General features: G+C 38.6%; 1 protein-coding gene across 1 annotated transcript; it reads left to right on the top strand.

Moving 5' to 3' along the window:
- Positions 1-884: 884 nt before the first annotated feature.
- Positions 885-18,573, top strand: il1rl2 (interleukin 1 receptor-like 2; the record flags this gene model as incomplete). The annotated part of the gene is made up of 11 exons (XM_079254351.1): positions 885-941; positions 1,004-1,079; positions 8,294-8,504; positions 10,537-10,705; positions 11,387-11,558; positions 11,737-11,805; positions 11,958-12,081; positions 13,683-13,822; positions 14,305-14,463; positions 15,775-15,963; positions 18,389-18,573. 11 exons carry the CDS (start codon positions 885-887, stop codon positions 18,571-18,573), a joined length of 1,551 nt encoding a protein of 516 aa, XP_079110477.1.
- Positions 18,574-20,525: the final 1,952 nt, after the last annotated feature.

The raw sequence follows: 20,525 nt of genomic DNA, 5'->3' as shown, positions 1-20,525 counted from the left end.
AACAGTGAGGTCTGTGAATTGAACTTCCTTTCAACATATCATCTGGGAAGTTTTTATTATTATTATTATTATTATTATTATTATTCCAGGGGAGAATAGAGCACACTTTTTTTGTAGGGATTTCACTGTTCTCCTGCTGGGAAGCAAGAATGTACTACAGGCAGAAATGAGGAAGGTGGAGGCAGGAAAATGCCTAAGGGGCACACAGTCTGGCCATTTTACAGAAAGTACCTACAAAAAAAACACTGAAAGCGATGGATGAGGCTCCCTGATAACAGTTTTTTTTGCTTCTATCAGTTTACAGTCAATCTGAATGCATGTGAAATGATGTGAAACTGTGTAAAGGGACACAAAAAGCAGAAAGATCATTTGTTAATACTTTAGGGTCACACCTATTGATATTGAAATATTACGTGCCACTCCGAGGAACATTTGCATAAAAACAGCTGACTGTTGCAAAGTTGTAGCTTACAACCCATTTCTTATTCATCTTGCTCCATTTTCTCCACAACACAATGTGAATATCTGAGTAAAATCTACTACGACATAACATTAGCCAGCCAGCTCCGCATTAACCTTTTGTCTCTAAAGCCGTTTTTTTCCAACCACTGAGCCGTGAGAGATCATCATGAGAAATGATCCAGTTTCACCTTATTGGTCTGAAAAGCAGCTCTTTGTTCATTCAACAGGTCCCAGCCCAGGTGATTTTTTCAGTGGAAAAAAAGTGTACCTTGGCTCCAAAAAGGTTGAAAAACACTGCTCTATAGAGGCCAACCAGTGGAACTTCCTAGGACTTTACTGGGAGTGTTTTAGTCTTGACTTCCTTTGCAAGTTGTGATCACAGCATTTCTCACTTCCCTGTAGGAAGGCAGAGTTGTCAAGTAATGTCTCATGAAATGTGTCAAGAAACTATTGTCACTGGCAAGGGATTTGCCGAGAGTGTGAGCCATGTCGGGGAGAACACGAAGGAATTTAATGAAATGTGACCTCTTCATTCCTACAGGAGAGAGTGATGGCAGCTTCAGGCCGTTTCTGCTTACTGGCTTCACTGCTGTCTCTGGCACTGGCTGTGGAACACAGTGAGTACTGACCATCACTATTAGTCTGATTAACAGACCAAAAGAAAAGCTTTATGGCTTTATTAGAACAATTAGTGACAGGAATTTGCTGAGTTGCTGGTTTTCAATTTGCGCTGACACCTACAGACTAGTTTCCTCCAAAGAACAATATGTGGCTTGCTAGAACACTAACTAATGTTATGTAAGAGAGGATTTCATGAGGGTGAAGGTAAAAACCATAAAACAACATGTGTGAAACAGACATAATCATGACATTCTGCCAAAAGCTAAAATGAAAGTACAATTCATGTCACGTCTGTTGTTAGAAACCAGTTAAACAGGTATTTCAGAGATCTGATTCAGCACCAAGGAAATTTTCAAGATACAGATAATATTTCTTAACTGTTTTCCTAATTTCCTTTATGAAGAGAGAATTCCTTCAGTAAAAACAAAGATAAAACCCACAGAGCAAAGTTGCTTCGTTGACCACAGCTCCTGAGGGTCATCATTACGGCAAAATGCATCAGTTCTTATTTATTTTTTAATTTATTTATATTACCTTGAGCTTTTAGTCAGAACTGTTATGTTTAAATATCAATAAACAGGTTAAAAATGACCAGCAGCTATTTTACTTTCTGGACTAATCAAGCAAGATGCCAGGACTGGAAATACCATGTGTGAACAGCCGCTATCCTCACAGCTTGATAGGTATACCAGTGTGTTATTTCTTTTATGGGTGAAACTTTTTAGGCTCACCACAACTCAGTTTGATCACTATTCAGATGGCTGTGATGTAATTATCAAAAACTTATTTAGATTTTTTTTCCCCCGGTGTAACTACTTGACTCCTTGCTTATCTGTTGGTTGAAGCAGTAATGGCTAAACATGGAGCCGCATCAAGGGCTGGCCGTCTTAGTTTGACTATATATCTAGCATAACTTTTAGTTTATCCTGCCACATATCTGACTGAGAACCATTCCTCCCTGTCACAGCTCGTCCTATAAGCAAATGTGTTTTGACTGCGTTTACCCTTAACTGAACTGAGAAGTATGTGTGTAGTTGGACCAGAGTTCATTGGCGCATTCACACAAACCAGACTTTACAAGCAACGGTGGCCACATAGAAGCTGAAGTATTTCCACACTTTTAATGTGCAACAGTTTGTAGGTTCCCAGTCAGATTTCACACCATTGAGTCTATAATGTGCTTGCCTCAGACTGAAGCTGCATCTCCATTGCGGTTTGTTGCTTCATAAAAAAATAAATGAATAAATAAAAAAAGGAATATTTGTAAAATTTCAACAGTTGCAATTTGCAGATGTTTCCATTGAACAGAGTTTAGCACATAAGCCATAAAATCTAGTAAAATCTCATCCAGTGACATAAATTGTGGCTTATGCAAAGTAGTCGCGAAGCGTTATTTCGGGGTTTTCTACTCGCTACAGAAGATTCGCCATGTTTTTTTTTTTTCCTTTCGAAAATCTTCTTTATTTCCCTCTAATTCATCATAAAGCTCTGCTCTTTGCTGTCCTTTGCAACATACTGCACCATCTTTACGAGAAATTAACAGGTTACATGACCCCCTATGATGTCCAGGCAAGAGTAAATGCAATTGTTTCCATTTCACTTTTGTAATATACTTCTATTACAAAACATCAGAGAAACCACCTAATGGGAGCTTGAAAACATTTTAGAAAGGTTTTCTGAAATGTCAGTGTTTCGATCAGCAATATTCTTATTGCGATGTTCAGGTTTTGCACGGTTCTAAGGGTGATGGAGACTCAGCTTGAGAGTCTCACTGGTGTAATCAGCAAATCTTTACATTTGTACATTGATTCAAATTTTCTATGACTTAAAAATTGAACTATCCACCACCTCTAGTTTCCATTTGTATCAAATTACCTAAATTATCGTGCAGCTTGGTCACCACCCACACATTCACTTACTGCCACTACTGTAAAACTCTTCATCCACAGAAACACAGACGTTTGCCTCGTTTCAAATATGTCAAACTCAAATCAGCGGCAAGACAATTTACATGTCATATCTCGGTTAATCTCTTAAGATAAGATTGAGGTTGCGAGAATAAAAAAAAAAATGGCTGCCTGTATTACAAGCATCATGACAAATATTTTTACAGATGCAAAGCATTTGAAAAATCATTTATTTCTTTTGTTTTGTTTAACTCCTGCCTTACTCTCAAATACACCAAAGATTTTTAAGTCAAGTCATTTACTGGTAAGTTTTTTGTGGTTGAGTCTCCAGGAAGCCGTCCTCAAAGATGTCAACCCTTCATACGAACAGTAAATGTTCACACAGTCAAGCTGCATGATTTTTAAAAAAAAATGCTTTGCATGGCAAGTAAGTTTTATTAAAATTGGAGTTACAGAAGCTTACTGCAGACTTGACAAGCTTTCTTCTGGTATGAGCAGCAACAAGGAATTTTTTACAGTTCAAATTTCCTCTCCACTTGAAACCTGAACCTTCATTATTATAACAAAAGATTACATTGAATCTGTGGCACAAAGTAAATAAAGACAACTACTGGTTCAGCTTTGATTACAGCTACTCAAAAAACCAACTGAAGAGTTAAAAGAAAATATAACATTTTCATCACATCATAGAAAGAAGCCAATAATAAGCCAATCCCCTGTATAAGTTTTTATATGATAAGTCATATTACAGGATTTAAGTTAGAAATCTAACTTCCTGTTTTATATCAGTCAAGTATAAATCTAATGATTAGAAATGGGAGAAATGTTTGCAGCAACATGTTTGACACAGGAAACTGAGGTTAAGGCACTCAGTTTTCTCCTCAGTTTATTGGGACTTTTTATTTTTTTTACTGATGACATCAAACTGGTGTAACGAAAGATGTCCTGTTAAAGGTTGCAACATAATTTCTTCTAATGAGTGTTACTGCAGTACACGGTGTTCTGCTCATAATGGGTTTACAACTGGCAGGGGCTTTTCCACCTAGTTTGAAGAGCATGACGTAAACGATTGCTCAATCCAGGAAGGAAAAAAGAAAAAGAAAAAACACAACCTACACTAAACAAATTTAACAGTGTGAGGAAAAACCAACAACAGTGCATGTCTGATATTTTAAACGTCCTTTATCGGTCAAAACAACGTTTCTTTAAGGGAATAAATTTTTGATTATTACTAACTAGCAAGAACTCTCAATACCTCAAAGTCACCATTAATAAAATATACATTTGAGATAATTTACAGCTCTGACTTCCTATGATAATCCATAATAGGCTTTGAATTTTTAGACTTATTCAGTTTAACTAACAAGCAAGCATTAGATTATTTGGAAAAAAAATAAATAAATAAATAAAAAAATAAAAAAAATTACAGAAGCAATAAAGTCTATGCAATCAAATCTTTGTGCATGCACTGTTTGCAACTTCTAACCAAAAGGCTATGAACAACAAAAATGTGATGCAGTTATCAGTCTTGCCTTGAGCCTATTCCTTACAATCCACTTTGCACGGCCCATTACCTCCTTTCTTATTGTAATGGCTCGTCTTAACTGTAGCTTTCTTTGATTAACTGGCTCCCAAAATGAACAAGAACCCCTTCATAGTATCTGTCCATTGTTTAAAACCCAAAAGAAGCCTACATGACACAGTTAAAACAAGCCTTTTAGGGGCTCTGCAAAGTTCATCAGTCAGTTGAATTTTATAATTTAACCCTTCACTATCCTTGCTCAGTCATGTGACTTTGTGTGAAGTTGTTATCAGTTTCAAAATAGAAGTATCCTTTGACAATGCCAGTGGCAAAACTAAGCAGGGGTAGTTTTTGTGTTTAGCACATTTTAAAGTACAAGATTATTAAAAGTCCTTTACATAAAACATTAGAAGCATTATTGATGGTGTCAAAAAAGCATAAAAATGCAGCATCAAATAGCAAATTATTCTATTAAATCATAAACTATTATAATTAATAGCAAGATAGTTAAAGGTTAATATGCAGATTTGCATATTTGTATGAATAGACATTTCATACACATAGGTAAATGAAAAAGAAATGTGTTTTCTGCTGAAATTTAAAATGTCTACATATGTTGAATGTTTAATCTCCACTGCTTGATTGTTTAACTTTTTTGCAGCATAACAGCAATGCTGCTTCTCCATGTTTAGTCTGGACTCTGGTCTGGACTGGCTGACTAGCTCGCTTTTCAGATCTTGTTTCTTTTAATCACTTAAAGGCATATTTCAACCCACGTAACAATTTTAATTTTTAATCCAACAACTCTTGGATTACATGTAACTAGTTGTGGTCATGTTTTGAACAAATTACAAAAATACAGTGTTTTTAGCTTTTAAAAAAAAATGCTTTGTCACAACATAACCCTTTCACCAATTGGCCTTATTCGTACATTTTACTTATACTTCATATTATTAAATTTAAAGCACATTTAACAAATAGCGCATAAAATCATGTTTAATTCATATGAATTGTAACTTCACCTTAGCTTTTTTTCTTTTTTTTTTTTTTTTTTTTTTTTGTCTTGTCCAGCATTTAGGCAAGCAGAATGATGGTCTGGATGCCGTGTTCTGCTGAGCAAATTTTCTCTGCCAAGGGAGGCTTTATAGATATAATGATCCCCTTGACTTTCTGATATTTTATTTCTATATTTATTTTGTATTGTTGTTTGAATTGTAGAGTTTGTACTGCTGGACCAGAGAGGACAGACGAAAGACAGAAAGAGAAAGGAGAAAAAACACCTCATAAGAAAAGTGAAAGAGATAAAGGGAGAGAAAGGGGAGAAAAAAAAACTAAAAAATAACCCATTTAATTTGATTTTTCGGTAAATCAAATAAAATGACCAGAATGGTTAGTGAGGATGCTGAGCCGTGCTGACTCCACCCACAAGTCAGAGATTTGCTGATGAGCTCCCGTGCTCTGCAGGAGTCCAAAAAATAGCTCAGGTTTTATGATTTTGGGGGAAAAAAATCATAATCACAATTTAAACACAACAGAACTTTTTTAAAAGCTCAAAAGAACGATCGGACTGTCTTTAAATGCCACATCACTGCCTCCATCAGTCAAGATAGTTTGTGTTGGAGATGATGTTTGCACTCATTGCACAACAGCTTCTAAAACACGAAAAACCATAAACTCTGCAGTCAGTACATCTCTTGGAGATGTAAGATGCCTCTATTCCTTGTTAATGTAAGAAACTGCTACTTTCAGCATAAAAACAATGTAACCCTGATGCAAATGTTATGAAAGAGGGACATTTTCTATGTGAGCATAATGAGTCAGAGAGAGAGAGAGAGAGATAGAGAGATAGATAGATAGGACTTTATTCATCCCTAAAAGGGAAATTCAAATTGTCTGGCGACTCAATAAAACACTAAAACACTCACTCTTCCACCTCTCAGTTCGTATTAAACATAAATAAATAATTGCTCAGACAAACATAGGTTAAAAACTCATTAAAAACACCAAAAAAAAGCATAAGCCACTCTCCCTTGTAGATGCATGTACATGTGGGGGTACAATTCAGGAGGTTTTATTATATAGTCTGATGGCCGTGGGAATGAAAGCATTAGGCAGTTTTATGTTATTCTTATTATGATTTTAATTGATTTAGCATTAATATTTAGGGGTATATATTCCAAAAACAACATTGTTGTGTTGTGAGCAACAAGACTACAAGGCTAAAGGCTACTTCAGCTGAAGACCGCCACCTGGTGGTGGATGAGGCGCACTACCCAGATGAAGCCGCCAGATGTGCAGCAGTCGTATAACAAGCCAAGCAAAGCGAGAGGGCATTGGCTGCAGACTGGAGAATGAGGCAGAGTTGGATATTGGACAGGCTGGATGTGCAACCCCACCACCTCAACATTTTGATTGGATGACCACTCCTAACCCCTAACAAACCATTTCCCATCTAATCACACCCATTTGATATCCAACTCCACCCAATATCCAGCCAATATCCAGCCCTGTCCCATTCTCCAGGCTGTAGCTGGGGGTTATTGAGCAAAGCTCCTAGATCAGGTGGGATGACATGGAGAGGAGAAGGATAACATGAAGTTAGCTATGAAACATAGAATCCAATAGGCTTGGCTTTATCAGATCTGGATATGATGTCCTTCCCTCTCCATCCAACCTATATCTCTGGTTAGGAGAGGATCCAACCTGCCCCCACAGTACTTTCCAGTAAACCTCAAACATATCCTGGTGGGGTCTAAGACCAGCCTAACGCAGGGGAAATACACCTGGTGCCACAATTAAGTTCTTGACTCAAGGGTGTCCAAAGTCGGTCCTTGAGGGCCGCTATACTGCAGGTTTTTTATGTATTTCTTCTTCAACACACTTGACTCACATTAAATGGATCCAACAGCTTGTGAAGTTCTTCACAATGACTCATCAATTTAAGGCAGGTGCGTTGGAGCTGGGATACCTGGAAAACCTGCAGGATTTTGGCCACCAAGGACTGGATCTGTTGTATATTGTGGGTGTGTAACTAGGTACACATGCATGTGTATAGAGGTGTGTGTGTGTGTGTGCTTGGGATTATGGGAGTATGGGTGCGAGTCTGTGCTCCCATGTGCATGGGTGTGTGTTTACTGTATATTAGGGGTGAGTTATGTTAAGTTATCAAGCAAATGCAACCCTGGCCCATCCTAGGGTCAGGGGCAGATCAGGCAGGCCCCAAGCCCCAGGAAACCAGCAGTATTGAAATGAGTAGCCCTGCGTTAAGCTAGCAACTAGCATGTTAGCAATTTGCTAAATGCTGTCAAACTTGAGTCCAAAGGATATTATCAATAACCGCTGAAATACTCATACTGACTACACATTCTCTGGCCTGTGCATCATTTTTATGTGAATCAAATTTAGCAAATACTTCATAACCCCCTTTGCTTCCTCTCAAATTACAATATTGCTAAATATTTTTTTTTTTTTTAATTTTTTTTAAGGCAATTAGAGATCTTCAGGTTGACGTACATTTTTTAAAATATAAATTTTATGTATTCCTAACTGTTCCCTTTACTCCTTAATGTCTGTTTTTCCTATGTGTTTAACATATCTTTTTTAAACTTAAAGTTTGAACTTTAAGTGTGCATTTATCATTTGAACATATTTGTACATAGGAATTTTTTTGTGCAAACTGTCTGAATCTTGTAGGGGCATCATACTGCTTTGTCAATGTTTGGATTTATCCCCTGGCTGTGGACAATAAATGACTTCTCTACCTTTGCACTACCTCACGCAGGCCACAGAGGGGAGACAGACACCTACTACGTGGGTGCAGGCCACTTGTTTCTTCTGAAGTGCCACCACATTGAGGCTCATGCCAATGTGACATGGAGCAGAGGGGACAGCAGCAACACGAGCCTGCCGGATGGAGCAGAAGTCAGGGATGGGTTGCTGTGGTTTCTACCTGTGCAGATGTCTCATAGTGGAATTTACACCTGCGAGAAAAGGTAAACAAACAACTCATATAATCCTTTATAATCATAACTAAGTTCAATCTTTTCCTTGTTAAAGCCGTTTGAGCATAACCTGGAAACTTCTCCAAAAATGACTCAGTAAATATCTTCACAAGAACTGATAAAGATCTTGTGAACATTCAAGGCTCCATAACACAAAACAAGCCTGAACAGGCAGGAGCAGACGGATGGTGATGCTGAAACCTAAAGAGAAAAGTAGGTCCGCACACCAGAATTAGCTCCTGATGTTTTATTTACAAAAAAAAAAAAAACCAAGTGAGTGACGTGTCGGGCCACAGCCCTTCCTCAGACTGAAAAACACCAGGTGATGCACCTGCTCAAATAATCTCTGATCACCCAACCAATCAGAGAAAGGCGAGCACCAACATGTGTATGTACGTATATACATGAAAAGAATGTAAAACATTGACATAATATATTCAAATAGAAGTGGACATAGAAAAATACTTTGATACAATATGTATCATTTAAATATATACTGTACGACAAAAAACATCAGGTAGACATTGTCATGGTGATATACAAATCTACAAGTAGGTAGAAATAAAGACAGTGTGTCACAGTCTACAAAATATGGTGTAAAATATAAAACAATGGAAATGAAAAATGACTAAATCTACATCACATAAGGAACATTTGTAAGAATAAAATATATAATACATATATACATATATTATACATATAATACATATATACAGATATATAGAAGGCTTAATGAGAAGTGTATGAAAATACAAATTATAACTAACAATCTAAAACATTCACAAAACTAACACAAAAGTAATATCTGAAAATGCTCACAGAACTGACAAATAAAACACAGAGAAGTAGACTGAAATGACACAAAAATGGTCTAAGATCAAAGTTTTCGTTGAGGAGTGGGGGCAAGAGTGTCTAAGTTATAGATCCAAAAGTTCAGATTCAGGTGCTGAAACCTAAAATGGAACAAATTAAAATAAGGGCTATTCGTGAGGGGGATGAGTAGACAAATTATTGCAGGTGAGTAATAAACTCCGGGAAATGCTGTCAAAGTGACAACAGCACTTGAGGGTGTCACCTGTTGACTTAAATGAAGTCAAAATTCAGAAGAATTTAGATATTAACTGAATGTTCAAGGGAAAGCTGAACTGTAGCAAAAGAAAACAGAAAATGTAAATAAAACAAGACATAAGTCCAAGAATGATGACCCAACAGCACTTTGCTATACAGAAGCATTCATAGTCGACACAATGTCCAAATCCTGTGGAAAGAAAACCCAGATAGTCACTCCTTCCCCATCTCGCTCCAAAGTTATGAGATTTTACTGTGGATAAGCTTTGTTTGGTTTTCTTTTCATTTTAAATGAAACATTAATTATGACAACCTCCAAAGCCTCCAGTACGTATTTTGTCAATAAAAAGACATTGATCGACCCAATACGAGGTTATTAAAGGGAAAACTCAGTAGAACTCATAAGAGGTTTGAGACTTTTCAGGTTATTTACATAAAGCATCAATACACCACATGGGGATGAACTGTTTGGAAGTCCTGGAAAGAAGTTTCCCTCTTCGGAAGACTGCCATCTGTCTCTCATATTTCACAGTTGTGAATCTTTCTTAATTGTCTTATAATATCTTTGTAGGGGCCAATTAATGAAAGACTATATAAGACAGGAAATTGTGTGTGTAAGGTGTGTGTTAGGCCGGAAAAGAAATTCAGTTTTGACCGCTTTGCCGGGAACACGCTGTACGCGCAAAATGCCGTTGGTTTATTGACTATGGAAATATTGGAGTTCGAAATGGGAAATAAATCTGCTTTTAAACTGCAACTGCAGCGTCCGGACAATTATCAACATTATCCACATCAGCTAAAGCGAGTCAGCAAAACTTTCCGATCCTAACATTCCAGTGGCTTAAAGCATTGGCTTAGCCCCTTCAATCTTCCACTGTTAAAGGATTAAAAAATAAATCAAATCTACTGCAGCAGATTTTTCCCCACAGTCCTCTCAAAGAATCTCTCTGTTTAGGGATAAAACTAGATCATTGCGGAGGAGGTTTAGAGTGTCAGTGTCCCGAGGAGAGTGTCCTGAATCACCTGAGAACATAACCGTCACAAAGGACCTGAGTGGAGGTCTTCCATGTAAGCAGACTGAAATCTTCAGCCTGAATGGCACAAGAAGCATTCGATGGATGAAGGTAAATACCTCAATGATTTTCACATTTTCTAAACATTTATCTGTATTTAGTTCCCAGTTTGACTTTTGTTCAACGATACCAGTGCTACACTACATTCTGTATCAAGTTTCCTGAACACTTTCCTACTGTACAAATCAGAGGCAACATATACAAATGAAGCTCTTGCAAAGCATTTGCCCTGTAATACTGTGCCCTGTTATTCTGCTGCATGTATATGTATCTGAGAGAATGGGAAATAATCTATTAAGGCTGTGAGAAATATGTTTTAACAATTTCATACATGATCTTAGGTGTCAGCGTGAATGGTTGTTCTTTTTTGTGTTGGCACTGTGATGGACTGGCGACCTGTTCAGGGTGTATCCTGCCTCTCGCCAGACAACTGCTGGGATAGGCTCCAGCTTCCCACAGCCCTGAACTGAACTGAGCCGTTAAGAAAATGAATGATCTTATAACTTTTGTCAGAGAAATCTCTCTAGATTATCTGAATTGTTTGATATTTAAAGATACTACAATAGTCAAAGTTTATGTTGAGGGACATTTTTCCTGAAATTGCTCCACAATTTTATACTGTCTCAGACTGCCCATCTGAGAGACTCTTCCTCTCCGAGCGTGTGGGGTTTAAACACAGATTGTCATCACACTTCAAATTCTAAGTTTTTTATCATCTGTGTGTTCATGTAGGACTGCAACGCAATGCAACAGGAAGAATACTTCAGTGTGGATGAAAAGGGTTTATTAAGACTATCATCTGTCTCAGAGGGGAATGCTGGGAAATACACTTGCGTCATAGACCTGACAATAGATAACAGGAACTACACTGCCGCCCGCAGCATCCAGCTAACTGTTAATAATGGTATGTGCTGTAATGTCCCATATTGTCAGTATCCACATTTGATACATTTGAAGATATTGTGGCTTGATACTGTTGTTTGTACAAAGGATGTTCACAGAAAAAGGTTCCCAGTATGACTCAACATGTGACACCATTAGTTGGAGTTTTCTGTTCGGCTACATTTATTGTTTGTTTTTAGACTCTCCCGAAGTTTTTCCAGAGCTTCAGGTCATCAGCCCTAAACAGGACGAGATCATAGTTCAAGTAGGTGAGTGACACACGACACAGATTTGAAACCCTACCAATGATACACAAATGTCCCACATTCTGTCCTGATTCAAGACTTCAGCACGACTGATGTTTTCCCATGAGAACGTTTGTGTGGAAAAAGCCTCATGTTTCCATTCTTCGAATGTCCAGGTATGAGGGCGGAGATACCGTGTGTAGCTTACGTAGGCTTCAGCGAGGATCCAGAGATTTTCATGTACTGGACTATGAACGGGAATTTTGTTGAAGACTACAAGTTCAGTCAGACCTGGAAATTGTGAGTAGCTTCTCTCACTCTCTTATTTTATGTCTTTTTATTTGCTACATCAACAATGTAGCAACATGATCTCTTAAAAAAATCCTATATAACTTCATCCCTTTATAAAGCCTGTTTGGTAGGCTGCAGGGTAGTTATGCAGGGCTCCATAATCAATGACAGATCCTTTTGAAGCATGGTCTAAGGGTGCTTCCCGATAATGTGCAAGGCAGACGATGTATTGATTAAAAGCTACAACAGGAAGAGGTAGTAAACTCTTACAGTAAATGCCCTCAACTATTTTCCAGAGAATCCTGCAGGGCATTATCCAGTCCTCATTCATCTCAGTGCTTTAGAAGTTTCCTGTTCAGCAATGAGTTTGGTTATTGTTTGGCTATCTTCTAATAGCAAGGTTGGATTCCTTTTAATAATCTTGTCAGATAATTGCAGTCTACCACAGAAAGAAATAAAAACTGTGGCCAGTCTCTTGGAAAAAGCCTTTGCTCGCCGTCATCACTAATTCAACTATAAGGTTGGGAAACTTCTTTTCATGTAGTATTTGTATGTCATCTGATGTAGATGGGGCTGCAAACTAAACAAGATAAAATTCAAAACTAAACTAAAACTGCAGAGAGGACACGAGAGCATTTTTCAATCTGGGAAACTGCATTTGGCATCAAAGTGAAGGAACAAACATCAGGATTTAAACAGAACTCTTCACCAAATGGGAATAAACACGTAACTTGGCGCTGCAGTGAGGTAGTGATATCATCGGGATCGAAAGCCACCATGACCAAAGAGGATGTCACCATGTCTGGATCAGGTTGAGGTTCCCACTGTGACCATACAGCTGCAGTGCAGGACCCTCCCAGCCACCCAGAAAAGTGCACTCCCCACAGCAATGACCCTGCAGATTGAGCAGGGGATATGTCTTGGTATGGAGGAGCCCCATCACGCAAAAACTAAAGTTAAAGTTTAACACATAACAGCTACAAGAATACAAGAATAAATAAATGGGTTCAATAAAACAATGTTCATGGTTAAAACAAAGTAAAAAGCTACAATGTAGTATTATAAATAATTATTATTAATAATAAATAAGTGTTTAAATAAATGACATGATAATATCCATCCATCTTTTGTCACTTATCTGGGGATGGGTCACGGGGGCAGCCATCCTGGATGAGCTACACTACCTGAGCCACTTGTGTGGGTTTTAGACTCCGTCTCATGCTACCACTTGAGTGAAAGCACCGCCAGCATTCAAAAGTGACCAAAACATCAGCCAGAAAGCATCAGAACTGAGAAGTGGTCTGTGATCACCACCTGCAGGACCACTCCTTTATTGGGTGTGTCTTGCCATTTGCCTATAATTTCCACCTGTTGTCTATTCTATTTGCACAACAGCGTGTGAAAATGATTGTCAATAAGTGTTGCTTCCTAAGTGAACAGTTCCATTTCACAGAAGTGTGGTTGACTTGGAGTTACATTGTGTTAAGTGTTCACTTTATTTTTTTGAGCTGTGTATTATAACATAATATTATTGATCCGATTTGTAACTCGCGAGGCAATTTTTTTTTTTTTTAATTAAAAAAAGGACTTTTTCTGTCTTTTTTATTTAGTACTCATGACAGAGGAAAGGTCTATGGTCTGTCCCTCCTGACCATCCCTAAAGTTCTTCCTGACTTCCTGAATGTCCCCATTTATTGCCACATCAAAAGCCCGGTAGAAGAGGAGTTGGGCATGGCTTTGCTAAAGCAAGGTATTGTTGTCCTTATTATCAAACGCATGTGATATACAAGAGTGTTTGTTGCAGTAAGATTAAGAGAAATTCTGGACGTCTCATAAAAATGATTGTGATCATGCTCAGACTGAGGTTTACACGTTTGACATTGTCCTGCCTTCTCTTCTCAGCTGACCATAGTGCCTTCTACACGAGTCTGGCTCTCTGTTTGGCAGCCTCGTTTGCTCTTCTGGTTGCGGCTGCTTCTTTTTTCCTTTTTAAGATTGAGCTGGTTTTAGCTTACAGAAAGCTGACGACACATTTTTTAAAACAACAAGGTGAATATTTTGGTAGAACTTCCAGCACTCTGCACGTCATAATCAGACATGAACTAAATTTTCTAAGTGGCACAACCATGAGAAAATAAAAGTAAAATTGTTTGGCTGCAGGCTGTTTGGACTTGCTATAAAATGAGAAAAGTGCTAGTATGGAATAAACTAATACAGTTCTGTTAGTTTCAGATGGGAAGCTTTACGATGCCTATGTGAGCTTTCTGCAAACTGACACTTCGACTTTGGATGGGGCAGAAAGGTTTGCAATGCAGATCCTGCCAAAAGAGCTGGAGCAAAAACACGGTTACTCCCTTTACATCAGAGGACGGGATGATTGCCCTGGAGAAGGTCAGGAACATAAATTCATCTAATTCATTTCCAAAACTCCAATGACAGCAGAGAAATATTTAATGAGAACATGGTGATTTCCCAAACATGGATTGTGGGAAATGGATAAAATGCATTCGAGAAGTTCTTGACTTCAAAAGCTGTCAAAATGAGTCGGCATGGAGAGATACATCGATGCTCCATGGGACTTAGCTGTCCAGTCCCTGTGCAACTAGATCCAGAGTTAGGTCTGCACTGCCAAGGAAGTCTGATTCATATCCGGTGAGGTTTGGACTCCACCAAAAGTTGCGCTTTGTCACCAGTTATTTCTTTTTTTATAACTTCTAGGGACAAAAGCTTGAAGAGGTTGTTGGGAAAACGATGTGTGGGTCTCCTAGTTTAGCACAATGACCCCAAAAGCCATCCCCCAGATAAGCTGTGAGAGAAGAATTATTGAATGGAAAATTTTATGTATTGCTTGAAGAAAATGTTAAATATGGGAAATCTTTTGGGAAATGTCCCAAGATGAAAGCAATATTTTAGAAGATACAATCACAAAATCAAATTCAAAAGACAGGTAAGAGATACAGACAGATGTAGAAGAAATAAGGAGGCAATTAAAGAAACTAAAACATATAACCTGTCATATTTTTATGAGGACTCAAACTGTGAATCAAACATGAATTTAATCTCCAAAAAGTCTGGTTCAAGGCAGGATTCTGGAAACAGGCACTCCCAGATTTGATGACAGATCTGGTGACTGGTGAGGTAGAGCAATTGGGATTTCATTTATATCAGTGGCAGAGCTGCAGGTAGAGAGGGAGGTGAAGCCAAGCCAGAGAGGAGACCAGGAGGTGTGAGGGAAGCCAGGGAGGCAGGGCATGACAACACCCAACTATGAAAATACATGAAAAACAATAAAACATTTGAAAAACAAAAGAATAATCTGGGAAACAGCATCTTGACATATTCAGCATTAGGAAACATCAATCTCAATTCCAAAGCAACCTTGCAGGGGCACTGCTGCTTAGCCCAACTGCTATCTGGCAAGGGGCAGGGTACACCAAGAGCAGGATGCTAGTCCATTACCAGCACAGAGAGGGTCATACTCAAAGAGGAGAATTTAGAAACACTAATTAATGTCCCCAGAGTACCTTGAGAGAAAATGGCCCAGTTGTTTCAAACCAGAATCCTTTTTTGCAGTGAAGCAATGATACTAAAAACACATTACACACACAAGAATAGCCTTCGTCATACTTTTTAACTATGTTGCCATTTTGCAAAGATTCATGTTTTTTATCTCATATGTTTTTATCTCATATGTTTTCTCAGCACTGCACGATACATTTGTTATCACAGTACGCTACTGCCGCAGGCTGATAATCATCTTGTCACCAGAAGAAAAAACAAAGGAAATGTCACCTTCATGTGAACAACTAAGTCAGGCGTGGTATGAGCAGCAAGTTGGCCTTCATGATGCTCTGATGCAGAATGACCCCAAAGTAATTCTGGTGGAAATAGGTAAGGACAGATTGTTCTTTTTCCATTCTTTATGCAGCATCTTGTTTTTAAATGAGTTGGGGTTTTTTTTTTGGTTTTTTTACAAAGTGATGTCTGTCTTCTGCTGATTTTTCCATTTTTTTAGGCTACATTTACAGAAGAGTTTAATAAGAACCAAAGAAATAATCAGAACTATTGTAATCTACTTTTTTTGTCTTGTCCAGCATTGAAGCAGAATGATTGTCTAGATGCTGTTTTCTGCTGAGCAGATTGATTTTGCCTTGGCATTATATTTATAATGCTCCCCTTGATATTAAGGATTCTTTATTTTATTTTCCTATTTATTTTGCATGACTGTTTGTATTGCAAAGTTTGTACTGCTGGACCGGAGAGGATAGAAAGATAGAAAAAGAAAAAGGAATAGAAAGAGAAGAGAGAGAGAGAGAGAGAGAGAGAGAGAGAGAGAGAGAGAGAGAGAGACAGACAGACAGACAGAGACAGAGAGAATAAACCTTTACACACATTAGATTCATGTTCACCCCGTAAGTGGACGAAACAATCAACTTTTAGGAGAACCAGAAATGAACAAGCTAAATTAGAAACATACATAGAAAACTAGCTTCTAAACCTGCAGACGACTCAGTGACTCATCTACTTTCAACTGCAGTGTCTGATATTCAGTACAAACCCTGTGGATTCTATAGAAATCCCCTAAAAACTAAATACCATTTTAAGGAAAAGAAACAAAACAAAGATTTTCCATCACATTTCTTTGAAATCATTTATAACCTCTAAAAATGTCATTTCTTTGAGCAAACCCATTGGTTTTGATTGCAAGTTGTACTTCAAGTCAGGGGTGGGCAAGTCCTCCAAGTGTGGGGAGTTTCCCTGCTGCAACACACCTGATACTGTTGTGGAATATTTTATGCTTTTGATGCGACAGAGAGGACACAGCAGCAGCTGATGATGACAGAAAGGCACTACAGTTATTACGGACTAACACAGCTTCAGTTGGACAAGGGGAAGGCCTCCCTTCAGGAGAAAGCCAGTCACTTATATAGGGCTCATCCCTGCAGCCACACTTCTTCACATGGGAAGGCATGTCACAAGTTGCTAATTATACACTGTCCGAGCTGACTGGTGATGTTGATGTAGTTGCTATGTTACTTCAACAGATATCATTGTTTACCAGGTGCAGAAGTTGACCTTGGATCAAATCTAACTTCCACAATACACATAGCACTTCATTAGCAGACTGGTGCAGGACTCGACGTTAAACTCTGCACTAGTCTGGTAATTAGCTGTTGATTTGAGTCAGGCGTTGCAGCAGGGAAACTTAACACTTGCAGGACTGCAGCATTCGAGAAGCAGAGTTGCCCACCCTTCCAGCCCTGCTTTAAGTTCTTCTTAATTTTAAGTTCACTTCCTTGTTAGGGCGACTTTCCAAGTCAGATTCTTCTCAAAGGCCAAACATGATTCATGACAAACCCTCACATTGTCTACAGTGTATCGACTTTCACAGTCACCACAGTGGTTTGGTCTGTTGTATGACACACCATCATCTTTCTAAATAATGCACACAGATTTGATACATTTCCTTGTTAACAGGAATCAACCACTGAGCAGTCTGCAAGGGCAAACTAGTGAAATGAATCAAGACAGCATTTAATGTAGCTCCTACAGTTAGGTTTGACTTACTCAGCAAACGTTATCCCGACCCAGCAATGCAGGTAACGGCTCAACCTGTCACCGATTGCATCTACATGACCCAGCCTCCACGACACCATAACGACCAAATAAATCAAACCAGTGATATTCACATCTCCTAAATATATTTACAGCAAACAAAATAGTATGCAGATGTAAATGTGTTTATATATTATATATATATATATATATATATATATACACACATACATACACACACACACACACACACACTTACACAGCTTCCAAAAATCACTTTCACAGGCTCAAAAAAGGAACTATAAAAATAGTTAAATAAATACAAACTAAATAATATTTAAACATATAATTATAAAAAAAAAAAAGTCACCTAAGGCCTGGGTTTGTGACGGACTGTCTATAGTTTTTTCGTGGTTATGATGAGTAGCCAGATAAACCAATTGCCAGACCACTGCACAGAGGTAAGAGATATTCTGTTTTCAGCATTATCTTGTTTGCTCAACACCATTAGCTCCTGCAGTGCATAGTGAACCTATTTGCACGCTGACACTGAAACACACACACACACAAAAAAAAGTTACGTCAGCGCTAAGGCAGCTCACACACACACACACACACACACACACACACACACAAACACAGGTGCTTTCCAACACCAACTATTTGCAGTTTGATGTTCACATTAGAACAGTAGGTGAAGCACTTTCAGCAAATAAAAAAACCAACACTTTTTTTTTGTCATTGTGTTCTGTTCAACCAGATGGTCCAGTGGATTACAGTCACCTGCCAGAGTCTCTACGCTATATCAAGAGGAAACAAGGAGCTCTCAGATGGAAGACAGCCTCCAATGGAACTAAAAAACTCATGAAAAAGAGAAATTTCTGGAAGAACCTGAGATATCATATGCCTCCAGCGCCTGCAAGACATTGCCAGACTATTGTCTAAACCGACTAACAACGTCTTAGTTCATCATGGAAATGTTCTGTTTATGGGATCTCATCTCTTTTCTGCGAAGACTAATCAGTTATCACGCAGAATTCCATTGGCTGTTGGATCCATTTAATGGGAGCCAGGTGTGCTGGAACAGGGATACATGGAAAACTTGCAGGACAACAGCACTGCAGGACTGACCTTGAGCACCCCTGGATATGTTTAATGAGTTTAACTGTCAAGTTTGACATTTTTGTTTTATTCTTGAGGGTTTTCAGTAGCGTTTAAAAAATTTTCATTGTATTTTTTTTGTCAGGCCCTTTTTCACAAATTTAAATGGTTTTGCAATGAAAAAAGATGTTCGGGGAGGGTGGAAGTGTGTGGTAGGTAGATGAGAAGACATGCATTGACTAATGATCCTGAATATGACAGCACAATAATCTGAAGGATACTGGAAAGGAAAAGGCAAACTACATAAGTGGTTTCATAAAGGAAAATAATACAAAAAAGTTGCTAAAAGAAAACAGGAAAGACATTATCACTCCATCCCAGGCTGGGACACACAGACACACAGACACAGGTTAACTCAAAAGCTGCAACACAAAGGGCTTTTTGACTGAGCTGGTTCCAGCTGGTTCGGAGATTTTAGAAGATTTAGTTTTACAGAAGATTTCTGGGGACCAGAAAAGCTTGGACGCAAGCAATGAATGACCCAAAAGAAACCCACATTTCCAGATCCTGAATGCTGTTCTCGGTGACTAGCCAGCAATGACGCAGCACTGACCATTGCTTTTTCAGTTGACACCCAAATCGGTTCTTTGCCAATACCAGAGCCAAACCACTTAAGCACTGGCTCTAGCACAAACACCAGTTCTTGTTCGGTTGAAAAGAGAGGCAGAAGAGGTGGTTCTTTCAAGAAAAATATAATTTATTAACCATAAAAAAATGTAAGGGCTACTATTGATAGTGTTAGCTGTGTATGGATGTATAAAAAAAAAGTATATGTAACCAAAAAATGCAGAGCTGACCAAAAACTAAGTGATGTCACAACCCAACCCTGCGGGAGACACGCCGAGTTCAGGCTAAAAGCTTTTTAGATTGGTGGCAGAGCACACCAGGCCTAGGTAGCATCACAAATCACCAACAACAGCTCACTCCAAAGAAAAGTAGTGATGGAGCGGTCATGCATTTACAAATAAAAACCTGCTAAGTTTGTTTTCAAATGCGGAAAAAGATTTTTATGAATCATGACCATATCAGTGGGCAATGGCTTTGTTCACCTTAAAGTGGAACTATTATGTGCATTTCAGGCTAATTTATTTTATTTCTGAGACCAGAAGGGCTGGGATTGATCGAGTTATTGTTACAAATCGCTTTATTTACTTCAGACCGACCCTCTCCGTAGGCTGTCAGATCAGCCTGTGGGCAAAACGAGTGGATTGAGACTCTTCCGCATTAAGTCCCGCCTCCCGCCACTGCACTACGTCGGGAGCGCGCACCGCACCTGCTTTCGCCGTCATTGTGACATCTCATAAACAGAAGGATTAGGCTAATATAAACTCAATAAAAAAAAAAACAAAATACAATGTGAACACATAGCATACAGCCCTACATGTTGGAACCTGAATCAGACCCTGAAAATGAAGTGGAAAACAGCAACCCACAGCAACGAATGCAGCAGGATGTCTCTCTTTGGTAAACTCACCAGCCGTCGTTGGAAATAACTTTATCCCACGTTTTCCACCCACCTGATGTATTTGTACATGCCCTTGTTAACCAGTAGAAGGTAACAAATCACCAAACCTTATCCCCCGGGACGTCACAAGGATTTCCAAGTAGAAAAAACTCTCTAAAACGGCGCGTTTTTTGTCGCCATGGAAACCGAACGGAGAGAGTGCTGGAACTCAAACTCAAACATGTGTTTAGGTGATAAAAAACAGTGTCGTTCACATATCTGATGAGGACTC

This window comes from Telmatherina bonti (assembly GCF_933228915.1).
Source record: "Telmatherina bonti genome assembly, chromosome: 15".
Taxonomy (NCBI): Eukaryota; Metazoa; Chordata; class Actinopteri; order Atheriniformes; family Telmatherinidae; genus Telmatherina; species Telmatherina bonti.
The sequence above is the reverse complement of the archived record's forward strand: the minus strand, read 5'-3'. Positions and strand labels throughout refer to the sequence as shown.